The 25,925-nt window shown below is 38.5% G+C and overlaps 4 protein-coding genes across 4 annotated transcripts; 1 reads left to right on the top strand and 3 right to left on the bottom strand.

Moving 5' to 3' along the window:
* Window positions 1-3,443: 3,443 nt before the first annotated feature.
* Window positions 3,444-5,946, bottom strand: LOC149051657 (stimulated by retinoic acid gene 6 protein-like). Its single transcript, XM_089214562.1, has 4 exons — window positions 5,796-5,946; window positions 5,094-5,257; window positions 4,616-4,732; window positions 3,444-3,574 (listed from the first exon to the last, which is right to left on the bottom strand). Exons 1-4 carry the CDS (start codon window positions 5,921-5,923, stop codon window positions 3,444-3,446), a joined length of 540 nt encoding a protein of 179 aa, XP_089070688.1. The 5' UTR covers window positions 5,924-5,946.
* Window positions 5,947-6,177: 231 nt separating this feature from the next.
* Window positions 6,178-11,830, bottom strand: LOC149051656 (uncharacterized). Its single transcript, XM_089185773.1, has 6 exons — window positions 11,529-11,830; window positions 10,641-10,781; window positions 9,908-9,993; window positions 8,497-8,561; window positions 8,316-8,366; window positions 6,178-6,373 (listed from the first exon to the last, which is right to left on the bottom strand). Exons 2-6 carry the CDS (start codon window positions 10,701-10,703, stop codon window positions 6,180-6,182), a joined length of 459 nt encoding a protein of 152 aa, XP_089041899.1. The 5' UTR covers window positions 10,704-10,781; window positions 11,529-11,830; the 3' UTR covers window positions 6,178-6,179.
* A 3,231-nt stretch (window positions 11,831-15,061) lies between these two features.
* LOC149051655 (uncharacterized) lies at window positions 15,062-17,669 on the top strand. Its single transcript, XM_089184106.1, has 2 exons — window positions 15,062-15,301; window positions 15,376-17,669. Exons 1-2 carry the CDS (start codon window positions 15,135-15,137, stop codon window positions 17,147-17,149), a joined length of 1,941 nt encoding a protein of 646 aa, XP_089040232.1. The 5' UTR covers window positions 15,062-15,134; the 3' UTR covers window positions 17,150-17,669.
* LOC149051654 (uncharacterized) lies at window positions 16,987-19,492 on the bottom strand. Its single transcript, XM_089184255.1, has 2 exons — window positions 19,381-19,492; window positions 16,987-19,272 (listed from the first exon to the last, which is right to left on the bottom strand). The coding sequence occupies exon 2, from the start codon at window positions 19,260-19,262 to the stop codon at window positions 17,709-17,711; it is 1,554 nt and encodes a 517-aa protein (XP_089040381.1). The 5' UTR covers window positions 19,263-19,272; window positions 19,381-19,492; the 3' UTR covers window positions 16,987-17,708.
* Window positions 19,493-25,925: the final 6,433 nt, after the last annotated feature.

Raw genomic sequence — 25,925 nt, 5'->3', positions numbered from 1 at the left:
TAAGATAAAGACCTCGATTTTTTTTCAGATTTTATAACTACTAGTTTCATTGGCAGCCGTTCCTTAGGATGTCACGCGACGCGCTTCTGTAAGCATGTAAAGCGACATGATGTTTTGTCATATATCTTTGAAGAGGCAAGGAAAAAGAAATTACCTTTCACTTTGGGAGATGATGCTTTACTCCATTTATAGAAAGAGTCCTCATAATGGGTACCCTAGGTCGGTGTGGTTCCTCGAGTGTAGAAAATATTGATGAATTTTTTTTTCCACGGTTGTAAACTTAACTAAAACAGCTTAACTTACTTAGAACTGAAGAGGGTCGACCGAGGAGAACTTCTTGCGGCTAACGGTTTAAATTTTGGCCATTTTTCTGCTGCGGTTAACTCAAAATAACACAAATTAACACTTTGTAGGAAGGAAAGATTTCTAAGGTTAATTTTTGCTGTAACTAAGGGTTAAAATCTGTCAATTTTTACGCCTAACAGCTAGTTTTTTGACCGATTTACGGCTAACGGTTAACCCTATGGAGACCCTCGACTGAGAAATATGCAAGATGTGAAATGAAAACGGTTTATAAGGGTGGCATTTTCAATTCGAATTCGGAATTAGACCTTTTAGGGAAAAACAAGCCGTGGAAAAATCCTGGAGGCGAGGATTAAACTGGGAGATCTAAAAAAACTGCGACAACGTAAATGTTTCAGCAGAACATCTCTACTGACGATAGCATATATTACAATCATTTAAAAAAAAAAAAAGATCCATGGGAAGGGGGAAGGATGAGTCGATGGTCCGTTTATCCCCCCGGGTTGGGAGTGTAAACAGCTACGTGGTTTCATGAGTAGCATCTCCGGACGGATTCTCAAGAATCTTAGAGCTACGATTTCAGAAGGTAAAGATAAGAATCTCCCTGAGAAATTGATAGACTTAGGCTTCTTTCTTCTTCTTAAATTTTCTCCTCATGCTACATAACTCAACTCCGTCTATCCACCCTACAGCGGTTTTTAGTATATACCACAACAGAGCTCTTCGCGTGGGCTGATTGGCTAATTCAGAATTAATAGTCGAACCTGTATTAAGAGGTCGGTTGTAAAATTCCCGAATTTTTTCCTCTTATGCATTGTGACTTTCACCACTTTTTAGCGGTGGTCTCTATTAAGCGGTTGTGGTCATCCTTGACTGAGTCCCATCGGCCTGTCCGGGTTGTATGGAACAGTCACTTAGGGCGGAATCACTCGAATAGAACTACGAATTGTCTCTGAAGTAAAATTTATTCCATGTTTGTCTCCTAAAATCAATGTTAGTATTTAGAGTTCAAATATCCTCAACGCATTGCAGATTATCTTTCTTCTCAGGACTGTTTGTATCTAACAAATAATACATAAGAAAATTACGCAAATCATTTCCTTAGTAATTACCAAGAGGTCTGGCCGTTAGAATTCTTATTAATCGTTCTGTTTTTACGCTGCATCATCGTTTTGTTGATGTTATTCGATACATTTTTGAGCCATTTTTTAAAATAAGCTTCACTTGAAAGAGAAATGATAAATTATGGTACAAAATGCTGTTTTCTTGTCTTTTCTTGGTGACCTGTATTAAACGATGATAACACTCTGTTATAACACTCAGTTACGGGTTAAAAACGGTTGCTCGATTGTGCCGTCCTCGTGAATTTGTGAAAGAATTAAATGGTTAGTTATGAGACAAAAAAGACGAGTTCCTTAATGTCATTACCCTCTGGAGTGTACGCTGGTATTTTCGCAAGTTCACGCCGAGATTCCCACGGGACACCTGTCGGGATCTCTCTCGGGATGCCGGTGAGGAGATTTGTACCAGGGAGCCAGCGGGAATTCAACCGGGATCCCCGCGCGGATAAAAACGAGCAAACAAAATTGAATGAAATCCGGTTTCGTCAGTGGTCCCACCAATCCAATATTTCACTTCCTCCTCACTTTCCACTTCCGCTAAGTTTTTTTCGAGAAAGATCAGAGGTCTCCATGACGTTGGAGTTCGCTAATTGTATATGAATACATTCGCAAGTGTGAAAGAAATCGGCCTTCGCCAAAACACTCGTGTGGCTAATGCTCACAGCTGTCTGTCAACTACGTATTCTTTCTTGCCGCTAGTTCTTTGCTCCTCAGTTCCAAACCCACACCATCCTTCCCAAGTCTTTCCCCTAATCACGGACCTCAATAATTCACAACATTATTTGGTATCGTGCGCCAATTTTTACTTTTCTTACTTTCATAATAGTTAAAGGAAAAAAACAACGACAACAACAAAAACCAAACAAACAAACAAACGAAAAATAAAAACCAAAAAACTTCCGCTTAAAACGCCTAGGCAAACCGCAATATTTATCTATTATTTTTCTCTTTTTTTCCTTCCTATATACTTGGCTTTAAGCCTAACATAAACCGCTTGCTCTTTTTGTATGCATTACTTTCCAATACCTGATATATTATCTTTAAAAAAAAAACCCATCAAATTCAAATGTACCAAAGAGGATTAATCAATATTTAGAACCCATTATCGTTTACAGAGAAATAGACTCACAAAAAAACTCATCTTAAATTGCAAATGTTACCATTTGCCTCTCCATGTTTGCCAGATAAAATAATTCCCATTTCCGAAGCCAGCAATAAAAATCCACAATAGCCCTTCTCCATCTACCCATCTCACAGCGGTTTTGAGTATGTACCACACAGGTGAATAGTGCTTTTTGCGTGGGCTGTTGGTTTGGTGATTATCGCCTGCGCGTGTATCAACTCGGGAATCGACTTTCCAACTCTAGCTTGAAAAGAAACATTTACACTTATAGTGGTTTTTTAGCATATACCACATTGGTGAATAGAGCTCTTCACGTCGGCTGATTGTCTTATTCGGAATGAATAGTCGAACCTGTATTAAGCGGTTGGCTGTTAAATTCGCGAATTTTTTTTTTCCTGTTAAGCTCTGTCACTTTCACCGCTTTTCATCCTTGGTCATCCTTGACTTAGTCCCATCGGCCTGTTCGGGTTGTTACCATTTGCCTCTCCATGTTTGCCAGATAATATAATTCCCATTTCCGAAGCCAGCAATAAAAATCCACAATTTTAAATTGTTTTTCAATAGTACTTTGTGTGCTTCCTTGCTCATTTCTCTACCACAATCTACGTGTTTAATAAAGTTTAGCCCAGAATTTAGAGTAGCTTTCATTAGGGGAGTTACATTTTGACTCAAAAAAATTTAAAATACAAAAAAACAAAAACCACAACTACAACAACAACAACTACAACAACAACAACACCCAGATACAGACTGTATTATACTGTGGTAACAAACGAGGGAGACCTTTACCCCAAGCTATAGCAGATCTCCGGAAAATGGAACCACAAAGAAAGAACAGTGTGCTTCCTTCTGAGTTAGTCTCAAAGTTTTACACTGGAACGTCAAAGTTGACGCTTTCAAAAGTCACAACAGATACCGTTAAATGGCGGTCTTAGCGGCGGTACTTGATAAAAGATGGGTTGCGTAGGAGAGTCGCGGCCAGGAACCAGCAGTTGACAGCCTTTTGAACATGCGCGGCTGACGGGGCCTGAAAGACAAAAAGAGAGGAACGGCAATATAAGCTGCGTTTGAAAGGTTTGGACGAGATCTGGAGGGACTTTGTCGAGTATTTCAAGTTAATTAACCTTCAAAAAATTAGTTCATGACAACAAAGGAATCATAGCAATAGAGAAAATAGGCCAAAAGAGAGAAATCTCTTTCGTACTTTGAGTAAGAGGGGAGACAAAATGTCTTTTTTTCCTTCACTATTGTTCTGGAATGGCAACGAAAAGTCATTTAAAACAAATATTACAAAGTTTCAGAGCGTCCTGCCTCGATGCCAAACCTACAATATACAGGCTCTGTCGGAGATCCGGCGACAAAATAGATGCCTTGAAACACGGTACTTGAAAACTAATTTTAACGTCAAGAACGGAATACTTAGGCATTTTAGACTCAAGGTGAAAAAAAGGTTACACACGTAGGGATGTTTCTTTTTCTCCTAATGAAAAGCTTTGAAACTGTTCTATATCACCCAGAATGCAATCACCTTTTTAAAGGTCGGCTTGAAAAGTAACTGTCGGTGAGATACGTCTTAGTTGCTCAAAAAATTGTGCAAACTGGCAAAAAAGAAAGGCTAACTTTCAATATTCCCGCGTGACCACAGAATGGATACGAAATGAATAGTAACCAACCGAACATAGCTCGCATCGTAAGTTTCTTCTCAACGTTACCCATTTTTATCAAATCTGACTTGGGGAATGGGGTACGTGTTCTGCCTAATTTTCCAGGATTTCACACTAATAACGACGCTTAACAAAAGAAAATTATGTATTTCTTGTCCTCCGTAAAAAGATCATTTCTAGTATTCTGATTGGCTGCTGAGTGCCGGTTGCAAGTGCATATACAGCGCTGTGTTTTGATCTTATCAGGGAAACAAACGTGCCAATTGTCTCTAAGCTACAGTTGCCCATTCGTCTGTCCACCCATTCGTGCGCACGCTCATCTGTCGGATTATCAGTCAAGCAAATCAAAATCCTAGGAATGCATCATCCCAGCCGAGTCGTGATTCTGGAGACAGTTTACTTACACTCTTCCAGGAGCTGATGATCTTTTTGTCTGTCAATAAGCAACTGACAGAACACCAGCATCACGGGTTGTCTGTAGGCAACCAGCACAGTCACAAAACCAAGGTATGCGACAAAAGCTAGAAAGAAAATTAAGAAAGGTTGTCAAGGATCCCATAGGTTATGCTCTAGTTAGCATAATGAGAACTCTATAAATCTCGTGCAACGCTCTCGAACAATTAGACGTGAAGCTATTACGAATCGCTACGAAGCCACTACCGTTTGCTGCGTTCTGGGCAATTTGTTGGATCTTGTCACTAAAGAATTTCTGCTCGACCTTCCTTTCGTCAGTGAAGTCTTAAAGACATTAATTAATTGGTTAAAAGCTGTCTTAGGAAATAGTTAGCAACTTGGCAGCAGAATAGGTCTGAATGTTGTATATCTCACTTCACATAGCCTCTGCCACTTATAAATTGCTTGTACTGGGTGCGTGCTACGTACCTTTGTGCCAAGCCTGGAAACCCTGCACCAGTGATGTTCGATCTATACGAGAGGTGAAAATCACTCCTAAAAGCATGCCCTTTAGAATTCGCATAGAAGCTGAGAGAAGTCCAGGAATTATGTTGCAGAAGAAGAAAAAGTACGACATGATGGAGAATAGCCGCCTTAAAGAGAGAGAAAGAGACCAAAAACAAAGTGTTCACGATACGGGCTTAATATTTTAAGCTAAGTGACCCATAAGCAAGATGTGAATCTAGGAGAATTACTAATTAACCTGGATGCAACCAGTACAACACGCAACAAACCAACAACCACAACTACAGCAACAACAATAACCATCACAGCAACAAAACCCACAACACCCATCACCACCACAACAAAATTAATAACAACAATAAACACCCAAACAACCATAAGAATGTAGATACATGCCAAAAATCTTCCTATTAGAGACGTCTCTGTCGGCGAGTTTTTGCGTCGACGTTCAATTAATCTATCGCAGCTTTGTATTGAACGTTCTCTCGGCGAGGCGTGAGTTGACCACTAAACATACAATAGCATATAACGTATACAATTAACACAATAATAAAATTTGCTGCGCCATTGGTCATCAGCAGCCAAATAGAGCGGAGTCCAGTTCGGTCTGTAGTCGTAACAAAATTTGAGAAAGAAACTAGACATCAGACTGATGTACAACAATACCTGTTATCAATTATGATAGTGATGTTTGGATAAGTCGAGTCACGAAAGACGAAATGTGTTAGAAACAACCGGAACAACATCAGAAAAATAGCTGAGGCCAAAATGGCTCTGTAAAAAAAACATTCCATGAGTACTAGATTGCGTCTTTCGAAAAGCCTTCAAGTCTCACAATAATTATGAAATTATGATTATAATTATGAAACCAGCTTAGCCACGAAATCCTGATCCTGCAAATATGTTACTGTATCTTGTTTTGATGCTTAAACAATCTTTAGAGTTGCATCCTACATGTAAAAGAGTATTTTTCAATTGAGTGTCGAAAGTAATCGATGATTGCTGTGATTTTGCTTAACTTCGCCGTGTGATTGGTCCAGAAAGCTCGCGTCACCTTCTCAACCAATCATATTCAAAACTTGAACGAATCGTGATTTGATCACTTGTGTTTTCCCGCCTTTTACGCAGTACGCCCGCAACGATCACAATAACCATACGGCATATACACCGATGGCATTTCATGAAGTGGAGCAACATCAAAAGAGAACTGACAGCAGACAAGACAAGTCCTGCTTCTATCCCGCCTACACAGAAAATTAAAAAAAAGAAAAAATTATCATCAAAATTTATCATCTAACCAAGTTTATTTACTCATCTGTCGTTCGTAATAGTTTTTCCTGTTTAATTGTCTTATTAGCGGCTGTTTGAAGCCCTGAGTTAGGATTGTATATTTTTCTTTTTGGTTGGTGCGTCTACTGGTTTGTTTCCCTCTCTTTTTGGTCTGTTTCAGGAAGGTTTGGGTCGGGTAGAGAACGGGAAGGAGGTTTGACTCGCGTCGAAAACAGGAAAGAGGTTTGGGTCGGGTCGAAAACAGGAGTGAGGTTTATGTCGCGTCGAAATTTGGGTCGGGTAAAAAACAAGAGGGAGGTTTGGGTCGGGTTGAAAATAGGAGGGAGGTTGTACCGTTGTACTTATGCCCCCTCATTATAGATATATCCTCTGACGTAATGTGATACAGTGCCCAATCATATCTTGTGATCTATCGAGCAACACGCGGCTTGGGACTGGTTAAGAGACTCCGTTGTAGTTCTGTCTTTAAGCAAAAGTACTCATTCAAGGGGGTCGGGATAAGTGGAAAATTTGACCAGTATTTTCCAGTAACAGCGGATGAACAACTTCTTGCTGATTTCAGGAAAATTTGCTATCTACATGGTCATTGCTAACCAGATCATTTGCCTTTCTCTCACACACATTACTTCCCTGCAGTCTTGCTTTATTTACACTCTTCACTGCTCGACTTGCGACTCCAATGACAACATTTTACCCACAAGCTAAGACAAAAGCTCAATGTGGTGCCATATCATAATTGATTTATTTTCTTTAATAGTTGAAGATCATAGATTATGATTCGTCGACGCAAAATTATATATTTTTTGACGCTTCATCCTGATCTGCTAGAGGTGAGATCGACTGAGAGGTCAAAGTTGTGATTATTTGTCTGCGTCACGAAGTCTTCCTTCAGTCAGAGAAGTTTGGCCTTCAGTTATTTATTTGGAATACTGTGGGTTTTTGCTGTATCGCACTGAGCCCTCCGTTAAAAATGTTGAAGTAGTAGATTGTGATTTTATTGCGGTTCCGCTGATTATAGTTGTTACACCTTGCTGCATATTTTATACTGTCACAGATCTAGAGCGCTCTTTTGTTATTCCACAGAGCACTTCAAGCTCAGTGATCTGAAAGACAATGATCTTTGAAAACCAAATTCCTCACGTGAAACTTATGAGCACGTACATCACATGAAAGCCAGTACGGCAGCCGTTCACGAATATACACTATCCCCTGAGCCATGCTCGTTTTCTATCCCATCACCTAAACACATCTCTTTTTTAGTACAGTTTCTAAATCACTGAAGGATACATTGCACTTGTGGATGGATTTGTCATAATCTTCCCCGTTTATGACAAATTTACACAAGGATCAAATCGAAAATCGGGGTAAAGATGGCTACGGCAAGTCGGTAGGATATAATCCACTTAAAGGATGAATTTCATAGAATTCACCCCGTTTTTCTAGAGTTCACTGATCAAATGAAAAATCTGGGTAAAGATGGTTACGGTAAGTCCGAAGGATTTCTTCCTCTTAAAGGATCAATTATAACAGAATTTAGCCCTTTTGAAATTGTCAAACTTCGAGCGAGGAAATCTTTACGATCTTCTTACACTTTTGCATTGCTTTTTTCCCCTAGATTATAGCACTCGAGCTACCTGTGGGCTGGAAACTTTAAATCTGTATCGAAAGTAATACATAAAATGCACTTATGTATGTAGGTATGTATGAGAAAAGAAATCGAGCACAAAAACAGTAATGAGCGTGATAAACTAATGACCACGGTGACGATGACCATGGAGCGTGATTCACTCCGTAAGCAATTCGCACAGTCAGTCGGTCAATCAGTCATTCTGCCATCACAGTATTACCAACAGCGAAAGCAAATGTACAATAGTATAATAAAATTATCTAACTCACCTGAAAGATCGTTAAAGCGCCAACCAATGAATTGCATCGAAAATTTGAGATCTAAAAGTGAAATTCAGGCAACGTTAAAACAAATTTTAACAACAAACGACTGGGTGTCATTTAAATCATCTCTTTATTCAAATGGTTCCTGATCGTCGCTCAAAGACATGGCGCGGCAAAACATCTTTACATTTCCGTTGTTTGTAGAAACGACGAGGCAGCCTTGAAAACCAGTTTAATCCAACCATATTCCCCCTGTTTGAAGCAAAACAAAAAGAAATTATACCACCGATCCTGAGCAATTAGAAAATCATGATCATCTGAATGAGCTTACGCAACGACGAAAGAAATATGTCACCGTGACATGTGGACATATGGCTTAAATCATTCATCACCGATGTATGCATCAATCCCACGTTTATGTTATCGTTGGTGATCAATGGCAGCTCTTTTCTTTACGTACACGTTCTTTTCAACCAAACATGACAGCGTTACACGTAGGCCAAAGGAATCAAGACTGATTGGAGCGCTTTCCAGACCAATCATAAAGAGTAATGAGTGAATTGAAAGATTCAAGTATAAATGTAAAAGCGTTTAGTCAAAAATTCTGCAGTCTGATTGGCTTTTCTAATCCTTCACTATTTAACAATATTTGATCAACAGACCGAACTTTCTACCGGTGTACCGGTATAGTAACCTACTTGAGTTGTTGGGAGAACACGACAAAAGTTTGTAAATCACTCACCCCAGGCTCTTTAATAACAAATTTTTCCCGCTTTCTTTTAACATCCCAAGTGGGTTTTCAAGCTGGTAAACATTTGAAAATTGCGGTCTGTTGCTTTTACAATATAACTTAGAACAAAGCAGATGGCTTAACCAGTACAATAAACGGTAGGGTTTTAACTAATCAGGGCGTAGTATCTAAGTTATTCCACAAGGCGTAGCAATTATGAGTGCGATGTCTGAATCAATCATAACGCAGAGAAAATCACCAGCGACAAATCTTATCGGTTAAGAATAAACCAACAAATCGTAGAAAACTTAGTAACAAGACAAGCTGGTGTTTTTATCCTCTTTGTTTACAAACGTATAGTGTCAGGCTAATCCCTTAAAAAAAACTAACTCTCTATCATGACGCTGATAGATGTATTCTGTACCAGGTCACTTCTCCAACATGTCAGCTCGCCAACATTATTGGTCAACTCGTCAACAGCGACATATTTGCTCAACTCTCATTTCATAGTTTCAATTTTTAAAAGCTCAATTCGAGATTGATTTTCAATACTAATTAGTGATATACAGTGCGTAACGAGAATAGCCTATGTACAGATTGTAAAATAAAGAATCGTGTCTTGTGGTTAAGTTTTTGATGCCCCGCTGATTTTTACTGAGAGAATACTGTTGTTTTCCTGAGAAGTCTGTGCTTGATTTTCGATTCAGGCTTTTCCCTCATAAGCTGTCAGGCGATAGAGATCTCATGCGAATAATCTTACCGTGGGAAAAAACCCATTTTACAACAATTTATCTGAAAAAATTTTTATGTAGTGTATTGTCAGAGTTTGGTATCCAACCCTGCTAGATTATCAATTTTGACCACTTACGAAATTGATCCTGGATGCAGGACTTCCGTTGTGTGAGCGATCTTCGTTACTCTGGCCAAACGCGTACCGCGGACTTCGTCGCCACCCTGGAAAAGAAAAGTTGATGATATTTTGTCAGCAGTAAAAGCTTCCACACAAACTTTAACAACAGTTACCCTTATCTGAGGATGGTTCCAGACAATTTATGAAGTACAGAGAGGGAGCAAGCAGTAACTCCTCCCCAATCTCCATCCTTGGACAGCTTTTTATAGCTAGCGTACAAAACTGTGAGACGATTATCACGAAAATCGCGAGTGATCGACGAAATATCGTGCCATAAAAACACTTATCTTGTAAATGTCGAAAGTAACCATTATCGCTTTGTTTATGCTTTACTTCGCTTTTTGACTGGTCCAGAAAAATTGCACCACTCTTTCAACCAATCAGATTCAAAGCTAAAACCAATCTCGACTTGTTCACCCGCGTTTCAGAATGTTTGGTTTTTTTTACTTGGACTTGTCGTATGGCTCTGAAAGGTAGCAGCTGTTGTTAAAACAATGACGATATAGTATTAAACCATTCAAACGAGTTTTTCTCTGGGCGATACATCTCTTCAACTCATTGATATACATTGGTGGTGGTTTCTTATATTATCCTTTAAGGCGGAAATTGGCGCACGGCTAGCCAGAATTGATCCCCTTGCACATGCCGGATGTTGAACTGCTGTGTGTCGTGTTCCCCACAAATGACTTACCCTTCTCTCAGATGGGAACCACTTCTTTCTCACTTCATGGTAGAGCAGGATACCGAACCTCATCCAAATGAATGCAAGGCAAAGGTTGATTGGAACTGACCCCAGATATGTCAGGTAAAATAATTCCTTCTGTTACTCTCCCTAAACGAAAAAAAAAAGTAATTCAAGAATAAATGAATAAATGAATAAATAAAGAGATTAAAAGAGTAAAAAGATATATGTGAATAAATAACTAAATGGGGGCCGGTCGTTATTCATCACCTGGGGAAGGGGGGTAGGGGCAGGAGGATTTTGGTTCATTATGATCAATTGGACCTGATCACCCCCATAAGACTCTGTAATATCATTACAACCCCCACCGCACCCCACCCCGCACACACACACATACACGCATACGCACCCCCCCTCCCCCCCCCCCCCACACACACACACAAACTTAAAAATAAAACAATTTGGTTTTTTTATGTTCCAAACAACATATATACACTCACTGACCTCGGTGAACACGCCTTGTAACTTGTGGCAAGGGAAAATTCCGTTGGCTAGATTATCCAAATCGTAGCGCGCTCGACAAAAGTAGTGAAACATGCAATTTCGATCGCTGTTTTTCCAGCTGCAGGCGATGCAAAAAGGGACAATTCTAGAATGATTAATTTTCCTTTAACACGTGTCGCGGAAATTTCGTGGGTTTTATGTTCAACTACTAACACGCGCTTAAAAGTTCATTCATCGCCCATACGTACAAATCAGAGGAGCTGAGTATATTCTGCGAACTATATTTCTACTTTTAAGAGGCAAGAGAAATTTTCATGACACAAGTGCAAGACTCTAATGTCAAGTATATAATGTCAGCACATTACATACTTTATGGTTGGAATGTTATCTTACCTCCGGGCGTCTCGCAAATGTAGGCATTTCTTCTAGGCGTAGAGATAACATGAAAGAGGCCTCTTAGATATTTCCGCCCATTTGTCGTTACTATTTGGCTGAAAATATCGCCATTTCGAAATATTTAGTTGTTCTCCACTCACCCAAGTCCAAACCCCGCCTTTCTTCTCTAAACCAATGTGCCACGCACTAGTATTCCAAGTACCACCTTTTTGAATCTCTTAATTGATAAACTGCCATTCTTCTTCAGTTTCGATGGAGACTAAGTAGCCTCCCTGACTGGAGCAGTCATTCCTGTTGTTAACCCAAACTCTTTCCCATGTTGAAAAGATGCAAGAGGAGTTTTTGAAACAGGTTGCATGGCATTCTATGGGAAGCAAATAAATAAATAAATGAAAAAATTTCTACTGACGATAACAATAATGCTGACACGAATATAGAAGCGATCCTCGATCCTCAAACAAACGATGGACATCAAAAACCCTCTACCTCACTGAAACAAAAATTAGAATTAGGCTTCGTTTTACCAGTGGAAACTGTGGAGATCAGGGTAGTAGCGCCGTTATTCTTTGAATTTCTTCTTTTGTTCTCCAACTTACGTTTAAATCACAATCCGACGTAATTCTAACAGGAAGTCTATAACTAATTATGTGCATAATCAGTCAGATATTGTTTTTTTCCCGTTCAATTTAAGGTGCATAAATAATAAAATTGGAATTAAGCTGCCTCACCTGTTCCTGACAAATCCATCAACAAATGAAGGATGACTGTTGAAGAGAAAATGAGCAAATAAATTGATTGTTATCTCAAGAATAACATTTGAAACAATGAAAAAGTTTATTAGATTTCGAGTTAGACGGTGCTAATGCATTTTATTTGCCACATACCCTTTAACATCTACCCATGACTTTTACTACCTTCCCTAGGGAGCAGACGGAGAAATCTTAAAAAATGCTGCATCTCCGCAATTTACCAACCAGCTGAACAAAACTTGTGTAAAATGTTTTTAAGGATACGGTAGACCATCGGGAATGTCCATCGGAAAATTCTTTAAACGGGCTATTCAGAGTGCAGCTAGGTCATAAAACAATGAAAACGATGTAAAATGCACTATCCAGAAAAAATAGTGTTTCGTTTTAGCTCAAAACAATTCAAAATGGACGACGGCTGTTTCTTTAACCAAATGAATCGCGTATCAATTCTGACCGCTTGAATAAAAACTTCCGCACAATTTGAATCTTGATGGGTTGGTTTCCAAAATCTGTGAGGATTTTTCCATATTCTTGGGTGTTACTAAATTGTGGATCAGCAGACCGTGGAACCTGCGGAACCCACATATTTTGTTTTTTGTTGTTTTTTGTTTTTTTTGTTTTGCTAAAAGAAGAGCATTGAGATAAGTATAAGTTTGCTTTCGGGTACAAAGAAGAAAAATTTAAAAGAAATATATATGTATTAATTGTCCATGACGTCCAACTTGGCGAGCAGTTAGCAGTCATCTACTCTGAGTGTTAATAACTGAACAATAATTCGAAAGCTGTAACGGTTTGGGTACCGCGATATTTGAATAACGCCTCATCCGAAGGCTCCCAGTGAACCTAAAAGTTGGAATTCGTTGTAAATGACCCTGGAATGAGGAACACGAGGTGTAAAGTAACATTATCGCCCGTGATCCTCGTAGAATTTCGGGGTGAACCATTAAACATGACTGGAAAGATGGCTTTATTAAAAACCCAATCTTATAATTTTTAATTTAAGCATAAATCAAAATAGAATCTCCGAGTAGCTGTAAGGAATTCCATAACTGAATTTTAATGCGTAAATACTGTTTAATTTTAAGGGTTGTTTTAATTATTTTTTCTGTGAACGCACTTCACTTTAACCCCTCAGCGCATTCTTAAAATCAGCCATCGAAATTCATGAATAGTGATGGTGTTTTAACTTATTACGAGTAAGGAAAAAGTACACCAACGCAATCAATTTTTTCCCAAACCCCGGATCGAAAGTTAAAGTATATATCTGTCTAACCTGATGCTAATTTAAGAGGAACCTGTTGGGTAAGTAAGTTCGATCGCTTGTCTAAGCTCGTCAAACGTTTAGCAGCTATCTGACGCATAAAAAGAGGAGACGTGTTTCCCTTTTCACATCTTGTCATAGTGACATAAAACGATAGAAACTAAGCTATCTGTTCCTGTTATCTTAAATATAGCTGCAGAAGCTGTTGTGCAGACAACCACGACGCGAACAACATGAATGTCTGTCTTGTGCTATTTGATCTTTCATATCTTTGCACTATATGGAATCTAAAAGGCTTCAGGAATCTAATTTACGAGAGATCCTTCTCTAATTAATAACTTAGAGTTTATTGCGCACATCTTTACAGGCTGGCTTGTTTTGTTTTAATTAAGAGTGCCAAATAACCGCCACCTGACATTTTTTCTCAGATTAGTTTCGCTGAGTTTTACAAGACGTTCCAAAATCGATATAAATGTTTTGCAAATGGATAGTCAAGATATAATTAAGGTGGTACTTACCTAACGCACAACTTATAAAATTAAATTGTACTCATCACACAATTCATCAAGCGCATGAAACTATTATAGGTTACTATTATAGGTTAGTGGGAGGCGCGGTGGCTTCATGGTTAGTGCGCTCGACTCCGGATCGAGTGGTCCGGGTTCGAGCCCTGGCTGGGGTCATTGTGTTGTGTTCTTACGCAGGACACTTTACTCTCACAGTGCTTCTCTTCACCCAGGTGTACAAATGGGTACCAGCAAATATGCTGGGGGTAACACTGCGATGGACTAGCATCCCATCCCGGGGGGAGTAGCAATACTCCTAGCCGCTTCATGCTAATGAAACCGGAGTCAAGCGCCGGGCCCATAGGCCACTTGGCCTGTATAAAGGCTTACTTACCTAGCGCACAACATATAAAATTCAACTGTACCCATCGCACAATTCATCAAGCACACGAAACTATTATAGGTTGCTGTCAGTAAGCTGTCTTTACACTTACACGGATGTTTCATTCTGGCTATTTCTTTTTCAATCATTTGGCATTGGGCGGAAAGTGAAAAAAAATTGAGAAATTAATAACAACGATAATAATGATAATACAAAGATCCCAAATTTTTTACTATAATGGTTAAAAAATAGTTTAGAAAGGAGATGTGTAGAGTTTGGTATGTTTCGTTATTAGAGCTCCGAAGGTTTAAAATGAAAATAAATATTTCACAAATTGGAAAGTTAGTTTCGACGGTTTCGTAGCTACAGCAGAAAAAAAGGGATAACTAGCGTCGTACTTACCCAGCATACAACATATTAAAAAGGTTTTGAAAAATTTTTTAGTTCCATTTATCATCCACTTCATAATGCCTAAGATATGTAAAGGTTGCTGTTAAGAGCTGTAGTTACACTAAAATTTGATTCATCTCACCTGAGAGTTTTGGATTTACGGCATCCTCGTAAAACGCTATGGTACTAGTTTGAGTTTAATGCAAATCATGGTCTGTGTTCGCATATTCATGGCTATACACGCTTCTCATAATGGCGGACCCCCGGTTAGGCCTGGGATCTAGGGTATGAAACCGAGGCCATCCAGTCATAAGCATGGCTTCCAGTAGAGCAAATTCAAGTCTTACTGAAGATGATATTCCCGGGTCCTCTCTTTCTGGCCGTAAGCCAGAAGAGTTAAAAAAGCAAGAATTAATTTTTTGGCTTAGATGTCGTGGAGATAATGCTAAAGGTCTTAAAACTAAAGCGCAGTTAGCGAAAAGGTACGTTTAACATTTTATGTGCTTAGTGACAACACTTCTGATCGATTTTGATAATTTTTTATTTTTGTAAACAGAGTAAACGACTTCATACAAACTGGTAGAGACAAAGATCTAATAGATCCAAGCGAACACCAGATATACAAGCGGAGAAAATATCTTGAGAATCAACGTAAAGCCGAGTTGATAAACAAGCGTTTATCCAAAGAGCGTGTGAGGTTTCCCGACGACCTGAAAGCTTGGTGTTCGTCGCTTGATGCCATGCCTGCATTTACGAGAGCGCAAATGGACAGCCACATAAAGAATTCTGGCAAGAACATTGCCAATAAAGATAACCATTCTATTCCAACTGGCCTGAGAAAGGCCAAAACATTTCTCGAGGACGAATATCTAGAGGAAATCCGTTGTTGTCATGACCAAAGGTACTTTTATGTAAAGGCCAATTGCTGTCATAGTTTTCGTAAGAACGAAGCGCCGCACAGTTTAAAGCTGGCATTATGTGTAATTTCAGGAGAAGTGGAGTATGGTCATTGCTCTTGTGTTGCAGGCAAAGTTGGTTACTGCAACCACATTGTAGCACTTATGTTCAAACTATGCAAGTTCTACCTTAACGGATGTACCTCCACTGAGGATCTATCTAGTGAATCAGGTCAACAACGAAAGCTTGCTTGCACCTCACAATTGCAGCAATGGCACAGGAAAGGTGGAGGAAGCAATATATGCCCTGAACCAGTGATGGAAATGGTAATCAGTAAGACCAACCTTGATGAAGAGAGGACCAGGTCTGGAGTAAAGTGCAACCTTTACGAGGCAAGAATGAAAATATCTCATAATAAAACTGATGAGGAAAAACTTAAAAGAGAGCTGTTTAAGATTAATCCAAATATGGGTTTTTCTCAAATGCTAGCTGACAATCAAGAGAAGTCTGTAACAGAAACAAAATTTGGCAAATGCTCAGTAGGATCATACTTGTCCCATCAAGTTGGTTACACGGAATCAAACTTCAAGGCCAGTATAGACATTGACTGTATTCCAAGGCGACTAGTGCCAATTGATGAAAATACACTTGAATTCCCTCGATTCCCACTGCGGAATTTAAATGGAAGTGACATGGAAGTTCCCACTAATTTATCTAACGATGAGAGAGCAATCATTTCGAAACTAAGAGTTGATGAGGATGAAATTAATAAAATTGAAATTGAAACAAGAAAACAATCTGATTGTCAAAAATGGAAAGAGGAGCGAAAGCTACGGTTTACAGCATCAAAGTTTCAGGTAATTTCAAAGAGACAAAGAAACCATGATTCATTTGCAGAATCACTGATTCACCTTAAGGAGATTACCTCGAGAGCACTAAGCCATGGAATTAAATTTGAACCCATTGCTTTAGTGCAGTACCACAAAGTTATGTACAACAGAAAGACACCTGTGGAAGTTTTACCATGTGGATTTGTTGTAAGCAAAGAGTATCCCATCCTTGGTGTGTCACCAGATGCCCGAGTAATTGATTGTGGGAGTACAGACCAATTTGGCCTTGCTGAAGTAAAATGCCCATACACAAAATTTCATGTCACCCCTCTTGATGCCTGTTCAGATCCTTGCTTCTGTATGGAAAAGATTGGCGATCAGTGCTCCTTAAAGAAGTCACACCCATACTATGCCCAAGTTCAAGGGCAGATGGCAATAACAGGAGCTAAATGGTGTGATTTTATTGTATACACCAATGTAGGCATGCACATTCAAAGAATTCAGTTTGACTCAATATATTGGAGTGAGTTAAGAGATAAACTGTATACATATTATTTTAAAAACTTTCTTCAATTTGCTGCTGCTGAGGCATCCAAAGCCTAATGCTATGTGTAAATGTCTTTTTAAATTGTTACATTTGATAACGATATTCATATGTAACTACATATCTTTTTGAAATTCAGAAACTGTAAATATTTTTTAATACATAGAGTGGTAAAATACTAAGGTTGTAGATTTATTGTATGTTTATACATGCATTCTCAATTTATTTCTATTTCATTTCATTTATTTTTCCAGAAGTTATTGATGTTAAAATATTGTTTTCTGAATGACTTTTGTGCAAATTTCAGACTCTGAAAAGGTAATATTTTTTCTTGTGTATAATTAATTAATTCCATTAGACATCTCAAGATTAGTTTACAGTGATCACAATTAACCTGGTTAGCACTACCCAAAACTAATAACATTGCCAATTATTATTCACTGGTTAATTGTGTTTCCTGCAAAGTAAGAAATATTTAGTAGTTACACCAAATGTTATAATACAGATACCAAAAGTGTGCAGTATTACTATTTAATGCTGTTGATTTTAATAAGTTTGAATTAAAATAATGTAATGCAACATTAACAAGTACTTTATTGTACACTTTGGTGTACTCTGTCAAACAGATATTATGTTAGGTTGGGCATTACACAATATGGCACAAACTGCCCACATTTGATTTACAATACCAAACTGGTGTAGAGGGATTACTTTGTCCCAAATGTGGAAGTTTTTTATCTTGTTGATTGCCCGCTCTATATGTATTCTCAGACTGGCGATTTCCTGCGTCTTGATCACATCCTCAGGAGACATTTGGCTATCCTGTCCAAGGAAAGGTGGTAGGTTTAACGATACACCAAGGGGCAACACATCCTCTATTGTGAAACCTTTGTCAGCCATCACACAATCTTTGTCGTCAAAAGGCAGATCTAAAAATCCACTCCTAGTGACAATTTCTTTATCAGAAATTGAACCTGAGTATAATTGGCTAACAAATGTTATTGCACCCCCAGGACTGATACCCACCAAACCCTTTAAGGTTGTGTGGTGCTTGTAGCTGCTGAAAAGCTCCCCATTCAGTTGAAGACTGCTAGGCATCTGGCATTTCACTTCAGTACAGTCTATGATCACTCTTGTGCTCTTATATTTGCTTTTAAATGCTTCTGGCATATACAAGTCAATGGTCGTTCTAGATGGCCATATATCAATTGTTCCCAGTTTCAAGTACATATAGTTCATCCAAGTTACAAATATCCTGCTCACTGTTGCTACAGAGATATTAAATAGATGAGACAGGTGATCTTCATGAAAACCTTGCCTCAGTCTACACAGAACCATAAAGTACTCTTCAGCTGGTTTAAGGGATCTAGCTCTGCCCTTTTTGCTCAAGGACACTTCATCACATTCATCATCATCATAAGCAAGAACTGATGTATCTGTATTACCTGAAAGCCAGTAATTTATATTTTCTCCTTTTTCCCCCGGATCGAGATAATTATAAATTGCAGTGAAGGCATCCCAATCTTGAAATCCAGTATAAAAAGCAACAGTACTACAGGATGAGGTTTTAGCTTTCATTGAGTCTAGAGTAAATAATTTACTTTTAAGTAAATCATATTTACGATGCTCATCCAGCAACTTTAGCCTTAAATCTTCTATTGTTGACTCCAGTATTCCAATTTTTCGATTACATTCTGCAATAATTTCTGAGAGACGAGCCTCATGTGCAGAGAGATCAGTTTGCGTGGACACGTCCACACTTCTTGGGACGATCGTAAAATCTGTTTCTTGCACCTCGTTTTCTTCTAGTGTACCATCAGTAGTATTTTCAGCGTGGTTGCTGGTCGCCTTGTTAATAAACGGCCGTTCTTTTGGAGGTTTTCGTTTTCTTGGTGAAGTGCGAATCCAAGCAAATACCGAAGGGACGGCACCATGCGTCAGGAGATGTTTTCCAGCTAGGGTTTTCTTAAAGTCGTTCGCTCTGAAATGTTTAGAGCACACCACTGTCGTTGTAGATATCTCGAAATCGGGCCCTTCATCTCTTCTGATAGCATGAATCCATTTATCTTTTTGTTGAGAGTTTGATGGAAAAGTATAATACGAGATTTTGTTCCCATTGCTGTCGCGATATCCTCTTGTAGTGCATAGCGGCACGCAACAGTGGCTTGGCATAGCGATTTTCCTTTAAAAAAATAAGTGTCCAGTCGAGACAAGAACTATCAAACAAGAGCTCAATAATAGAAACACGGATTTTACAATAAAAAAATCAATCAAATTCAGCTGGTTAAACCTTTTGTTGTCTGACACTGTAGTTTCTTTGTCTCACGTACGCTCGGATGACTGGGTGGCCTCGATTCCGTGTTAAAATCGTTCCCAGGCGCGCGCAACGTCGGCCATTATGAAAAGCGTGAATAGTCTCCATTTTTACTTTTCTGTCATAGACGGACCAATAGACAAAAGGCAACTTGCACCAGATGTGGACCATTGTTTTTCTTAATACAATCGAAAAACCTCACGGCATTAAACCACTTTTTGTAGTTGAAGTTTTGTAAAGAAGCAGCTCAAAAATAATTGATGTTCAGAACTGCTATGTCTTTATGAGTTCTGCTAATGAAAATGATTATCATTCATTCATCTCGCCGATGACATGCTTAGCGTTTCAGTTGGTGGGTCTAATTACTTCGTCTGCCTTCAACTTTCATGTACTAATCCGCTCATGTGTTAATTAGCGAGTATTATTACTTTCATAGCGCGGCAAACTCCGACATTTTACTCTCTCAGAATGTCTCTGCGCTCATGGAATAATCGATAATTTATTCTGGAAAATTCCCTAGTCCTAGCTGCGATCTATTTAGTCAATCGAAGCTAAAAGCGTTTTGACCTATCGCATTTGAGCGGTGTAGAGAGAAAGGTGCTTGTATATTCTAGAATAATTCTTTTTTTTACTCTTCCGTCTTAATCGTACGCTTCGTCATTCATGTTTGTTTATAAGTGGGTGTGACATAACCTCGACTGTTGTAAATTGTTAGGCACATTTACATAATCGACTCCTTCTCTGGCTTGTTGAAATTTCTCTTCAATGCTACGTCTCCGCTGTAGTGATATTTGGAAACCAGGCCAATGGAAATATTCGGCATTTCTATCGCCAAGCTTTTTCCTTTCAATTGTATACTCTGTTCTTTAATCGTTGTTTAATGATGTGTGCCGAATAGTTTATAATCTCTTGGTTTGTTATTTCCGCTTAACATTGCCCCAATTTAATTCCAAATTATTCGATGTATTTTCGATTCAAAACGATACTCCTTATCTTAGAATGCGAAAAAAAAATGGGTAAATGAAACTGATCCACAAAAGATCCAGTCATAAGGAGTTTTTTTCTGTTCCTTTTAAATTGGTTGTTTATTTATTCAAACATTTACGTATTCATCTACTTATTCATTACACAACAACTTTGAATGCCAGCGCTAGCTGGTAAGACTATTAGTATTACTTGTTACGGTACAATTTAACAGACAGAAAGAGCATCATTTATCAACAAACGTAACTACTTTATTAAACGACTTGTAATATTTTTATCAATGACCGACTGTAAAAGGAAGTAGAATAATTATCCTTAAATAAACTGATTAAAGCCCACCATAAACTATTTCTTAGCTCACCACTGACACAAACTCACAGTTGTCTCCAAAGTGCCTCAAAATTAACAATTTTCCACAGTACCTCTCTCTCGGTATAGCCTTCTGAAACTTGAAGTCAGTCACTCCCGACAACAACATTACTGCTGCACAACTGAGTCCTTGTGTACAAAGTATTCTTGGAAATTCCGGACACTTACAACACAACCATACTGGTAGTGTTATATCATAACTAAGTAACCTAGTAAAATGCTTCAGAAAGTTCCTTGGTATGCATTTCAGCATGACTAGGCATTCTCTAAATTTTTAGAAACTTATACTTTAAGTTATTATCCATATAGCTCATTGTTAAAAGTAATAACAGCGTTTGGTGAGAAGTTTGTAAACTCAATAAGTGAAACGTCGAATATGAAATAATCATGTGGTAAGCGCAAAAAGTTGGCGCGTAAGAATCAAAAGATAAATACGTTCAATTAAAGGTGCGTGCTAGAGTGCTTCTTAAAGAAAGACAATTCGTGATATCTTGACATGAATTCCCGCCTCATCTGTAGTAGACTGTGGTCTTATTCGAAGGAAAGTCATCAAGATACTGAGCTATTAGAAATTTGAATTTATGGATTGATTTACTTCGATGAATCTTGCCTACAAATATAAGATCGCTTAGAAAATAAGCTTAGAATCATAAAGAAGATAGGTTACAATTACACTGAACTGGTTGAGTGCTTAAACATTAATAAAAAGAAAGACCTCTTTTTAGCTGCAGATCGCAAGTCAGACCGATCGTAGCCTACTTATTGCTGTTAACTTAGTGATTGTACTAAGTAATTGACTGTCATTTCCGGTTGGCTGGATCCAATTATTTAAGTTACGTGCGATTTCAATTCAAACTCAGCACAAGACTGCATTTCAACTGCCCATACATCCCCAACCTCACTTGGATTGACCTGTGAGCTCGTACTTGTGGAGTTGTTCTTTATAGAAGATGGAAAAACGATATTCATCTTTCCTTTGAATCCCTCTCTGATCTGCAGATAGACAAGCAACATGAAATATGGTTCTTAGCACTAGTACTCGGATATTTATCGAAACAATAAAACTTGATGATATGGAGTTGATAATCAGTTTAATGTTTTACTTACCTGACTGTTTCGCATGCAGTGTAGAGCGAAAATCAGGAAACCCTGCAGCATAAAAATGATTTCAAGATCATTGATTTTTATAGTATACAAACAAATCAGTCAAATACCTATTAAGATTTCCAAGAAAGAAAGAAAATTGCATATCTTATAATGGAAAAAGAAGTCTGTCTTCTCTTGCATACTTAACTGCATTTTTGTTTTCAAATTAAAATTTAAAAAAAAATGTGATCACTGCAATGGTGTCCCACTTGGTTAGAAAGTAAAATAAAGATAGAGATTGAATAATTTTGAGTATTACCATCGAATACTGACCTAAGCAGAGTTAAGTACGGTGAAGATGTGAGCGAAAGCTTTATGTACAGGCGAAAGGAGACCGAATACCCATGTGACACCCAGCAGGGGAATCATTACCACGCATGCTTTGATGTTAATTCTAGGAGTGAAAAAGAGAAAATTCCTTTATTTTCCTTTGACAACGAATTTTCATTTTTAGATATCGTATGGCCTTACTGATTAAGGAATGAGGAAGTTAGGCGAATATAGCCTCACAGGAGGACATGGTAGCTTCTTCCACTCTTATGTTTTAGGTTTAGGTTGTGAATATTACCGTATTGGCTGAGAATGATACTCTTCCCCTATCGGCTGCAACAAATTGCTCATCTCCTTTATGACTCGTACGAGTATCAAGATATTGAGCTGAAAAATACAATAAAAATAAATTGATTATTAGGATATGGTTGTCGAATAGCCAAAGTAGAAAGGATCCTTGCTAAAGATGTTATTAGTTTGGTAACTAGCTTGGGATGAAGAGTCATTTACAGGGAATAGAACTCCCAACTGTGGGACCTAGATTATGAGCTTCGATTCCCTGACTTCGAGCAAAAGAAATCGCGAACTAAAGTGTCTGAACTAAATGAAATATGCAAAGTGAATCCTCATGTTAAATCACATAAATTTAATATCTCCTAAACTTCCTGCTCCTTTCATCTTGTTCAATTTTTTTTAAGAGTTATTTTTGCGCAAAAAACATATCTTGGTATATCAGTGTGAAACAGTGAGAAAACTTCAACGAGGAAAGGGAAGAATCTTTTTCCTCATACTATGTAGTTAAAGTTGGAGAATGTATGAAGCTATCTATTTCCCGTGTAGACTTTGTACCAACAGGCTTTACTCGCTATTAAAGGCCATCACTTAGTCAAAATTGACCAGCATCCCTGTAAACAGCAGCTGCGTCCAAATTTTTTTGTGAGTAAATAGGAAAAGGAAAATAGTAAATGATGTGTGAGGTCATATCATACATATTTAAGAGGCGATCTCTGTAAGAGTGGTCCAGGGCAATTCGCATCGGAAAAAAGTTTTCCCTTAAACTTTGCCCAATAAACTATCTTTGGTAATAAGTAAATAAAACCACATTAGTTTCTGGAAATACCTCAAAATAAAATTTTTAGAGCTCTCAAAAGTCAAAGCTGCAAAAGGCCCTTTTTTGACCTCTTGCGACATCGAAAATTTCAAAAGTTGAATAGCCCGGTCCTCGTATCACACCACATGCAACAAAAAATATTTTGTATTTTTAAAGTGTGTGATATACAAGGTGTATAAAATGCATTTCAATTTTTATATTCGTTTATTCAGAGGCTCGTCGCTATTTATTTAAAAACACTCGTTGGACAGCTTTCTGAAATTGGTTAAAAGTACTCTTTCTTTCTCGATTGATATTGCTCAAGTCCAGACCAGACCATTAAAAACTCCGCTTGATTTGTGCCATTAAGAAGTTTGGCTGCAGAAAAATATAAAAACATCTTGCACTTATTGATTTTCTTCGCCGAGGTGACTTCGAACTTTTAGCGATATTGCAAGCGTAACAGCCGATTATGCAAATTAGTTCATTGAGCAAACTCCGACCGTTTTATGTGAGTAGCTCAATAAATCTTAGATTTTAACCATTTTAAGTAGAAAATATAGTAGGACAGAGCTTTAAAACCACACCGAGTAATACTTTAAGCATTTTAAAAGCCAAGATTTGACAAATTTTATTATCTCGTGACGAAAGACGTCAACAACAACGTATCGAATATCATAATTTGATTAGCGCTCGCAAACTCTTTTTTAAAAATTTGGCTCCTGTTATTTCATATTTGAGTTCTGATGGCTTACGCTATTCAAACCTGCATGAAAATTTTAAAACCAAACAACAGGATTCTATTTAGTGTAACCGGCGATAACAGCACACACTGAAATACACCGTGACCACTGTCACATAATTCAATTGTGTAATTATCCTCAATTGCTTCTCCCTTCTTCATAAAGCAGCGATAACATCGCCTTTTGGATCCGAATTCTGGTCGGCAGGAATAAGAGAAATTTTGTCTGCACACCTATCTTTATGAAAGTTTCTATTCAGAACTCTAGGGAGTTCTTGTGGAAAAGGGCCCCGCGATTTTTGAGGAAATATAGTTATTACGTCACGTGTGACCTCGTTTTTCCAACAATTAGCTACGTCTATACTGTAAAGTGTGTAATTGTGTTAGCTGTAATTCATATGTCTCTTTCGGTACTGGTTTGCTTGGGATTAATAAAACTAAATTCTTAAGGGGGTATTCGCCAAAAGAAGTCCTGTTTTCAGTCGCGTTCGTCAGAAACTTCGTTCGGAGACTCACGAGGAGTTTCCGGTTTGCTTAACTTGCCTCAGAGTACTGACTCAATAAAGAGTCATCTCTGCTTAATCCTTTTGTCAAAAGAGAGTTTCACAGAAGGAGAGCTTATCTTTGCAAGGGCTGGCCTGTTCGATGTAGAAGACTCAGTTATGGAAAAATGTGGGTCTGCGCAAAACATAGGCACACTTATGGGAAGTTCTGGCGCCAAAGTTCAGCGTGCCAGTATCCGACACACCCTGGTAGCGATTCCAAAGGGCTAAAGAGCCGGTATTCTGTCAATTTGCAAATGTCAAAGGCCATTTCTGAGATGTATGGCGTTCTATAGAGGTTTACACGATACTGCAGCTGATGGAGCGGATGGTTTCAAGGATTTTCCCCAAATTATAGACGAATTGGAAAGCGTGGGAGCAGAAAAGGACTAGTGTAAAGAAGTTCGGAAGAGGCTTCAGGAGAGCAAGTTGTATTTGAAGACTACATACCGTAATCACTGCGAAGAGGACGATAGCAAATGTGCCGATCACTGTAGGGTCTTTGCACTGAGCCATGCTGGTGACACTGACGTTCAGAAAGTATGCAGTCACAGTCACAACGTGAAGTGTGAGGATTGTGAGATGCTGAAGAGTGTTCTTGAAGAAGTAAAAGGCGCTATTTCTGAGTACACAAAGCAATTGGGTAGTTTTCAAGCGGAAGACTATCTGTATGAAGCAAAAAATGCTGCCGCTAAGATCTTTGAATGGAGAGGGCATATCCTGAGAGCAGAAACCAGGATCAGTACGAGCGGCAAATTGTCCATATTTTGAAGGGAGATGAAGCATCTATAATAGTTGAGTGGACAATGAAGTTCATAGCGATGAAGTTCAGGGAAAAGCAAGCAGAATGGTTTCCCAAGAGGGAAATCAATTGGCATGTGAGTAGCGTTGTTGTAAGACAGGAGGAAAGCCTGGAAGTAACCTAATACGTACACCTTCTTAACAGCTGTAAAAAAGACTGGTTTTCAGTGCTGTCAGTCCTAGAAAATCTCTTTGTCACCATAAAGTTACGAAATTCAGGAATGAAAAAGGCCTTTATAAGATCGGATGAAGCAGGTTACTATCACAACAGTAGGCTAGTATCATCTCTACGAGGGCTCGGAAATAAAGATTGCCACTTTCAGCAACTTACACAAGAGGGCCTGCGCGTTTGGAGAGCGTTTAATGTTGGGCCTGGAAAGTTTATTCGGTAAAATTAAAATTACAATTTTTCCACAGAAAAAATGACGGATCTGGTGGAGGAGATTCCATTTTTCCCCACTACTGCTCGACGAACTGCATCAGCAGGAGAAAGCAGTGATGGCAACGACGGTAGTTCCTATCAATGCCCTGAACCTGGTTGCGATGAAGATTTTAAGACCCAGGCCGACCTTGACTT

This window comes from Pocillopora damicornis, chromosome 1, assembly GCF_964200805.1.
Source record: "Pocillopora damicornis chromosome 1, jaPocDami1.2, whole genome shotgun sequence".
In the NCBI taxonomy this organism is placed as follows: Eukaryota; Metazoa; Cnidaria; class Anthozoa; order Scleractinia; family Pocilloporidae; genus Pocillopora; species Pocillopora damicornis.
This window is presented reverse-complemented; position numbering and strand designations above follow the sequence as displayed.

Excerpts from the sequence above, each read along its gene's own strand:
- LOC149051657 (XM_089214562.1), bottom strand. The coding sequence starts at position 5,923 with ATGGAATGTTTTTTTTACAGAGCCATTTTGGCCTCAGCTATTTTTCTG. Across the intron at positions 5,258-5,795 it reads ACTATCATAATTGATAACAG|GCGGCTATTCTCCATCATGT; the intron begins GTATTGTTGTAC and ends TCTCTCTTTAAG. Across the intron at positions 4,733-5,093 it reads TTTCCAGGCTTGGCACAAAG|CTTTTGTCGCATACCTTGGT; the intron begins GTACGTAGCACG and ends TTTTCTTTCTAG.
- LOC149051656 (XM_089185773.1), bottom strand. The coding sequence starts at position 10,703 with ATGAGGTTCGGTATCCTGCTCTACCATGAAGTGAGAAAGAAGTGGTTC. Across the intron at positions 9,994-10,640 it reads GGTTCCCATCTGAGAGAAGG|GGTGGCGACGAAGTCCGCGG; the intron begins GTAAGTCATTTG and ends TTTCTTTTCCAG. Across the intron at positions 6,374-8,315 it reads GCGCTTTAACGATCTTTCAG|GCGGGATAGAAGCAGGACTT; the intron begins GTGAGTTAGATA and ends TTTTCTGTGTAG.
- LOC149051655 (XM_089184106.1), top strand. The coding sequence starts at position 15,135 with ATGGCTTCCAGTAGAGCAAATTCAAGTCTTACTGAAGATGATATTCCC. Across the intron at positions 15,302-15,375 it reads AAAGCGCAGTTAGCGAAAAG|AGTAAACGACTTCATACAAA; the intron begins GTACGTTTAACA and ends TTTTGTAAACAG.
- LOC149051654 (XM_089184255.1), bottom strand. The coding sequence starts at position 19,262 with ATGCCAAGCCACTGTTGCGTGCCGCTATGCACTACAAGAGGATATCGC.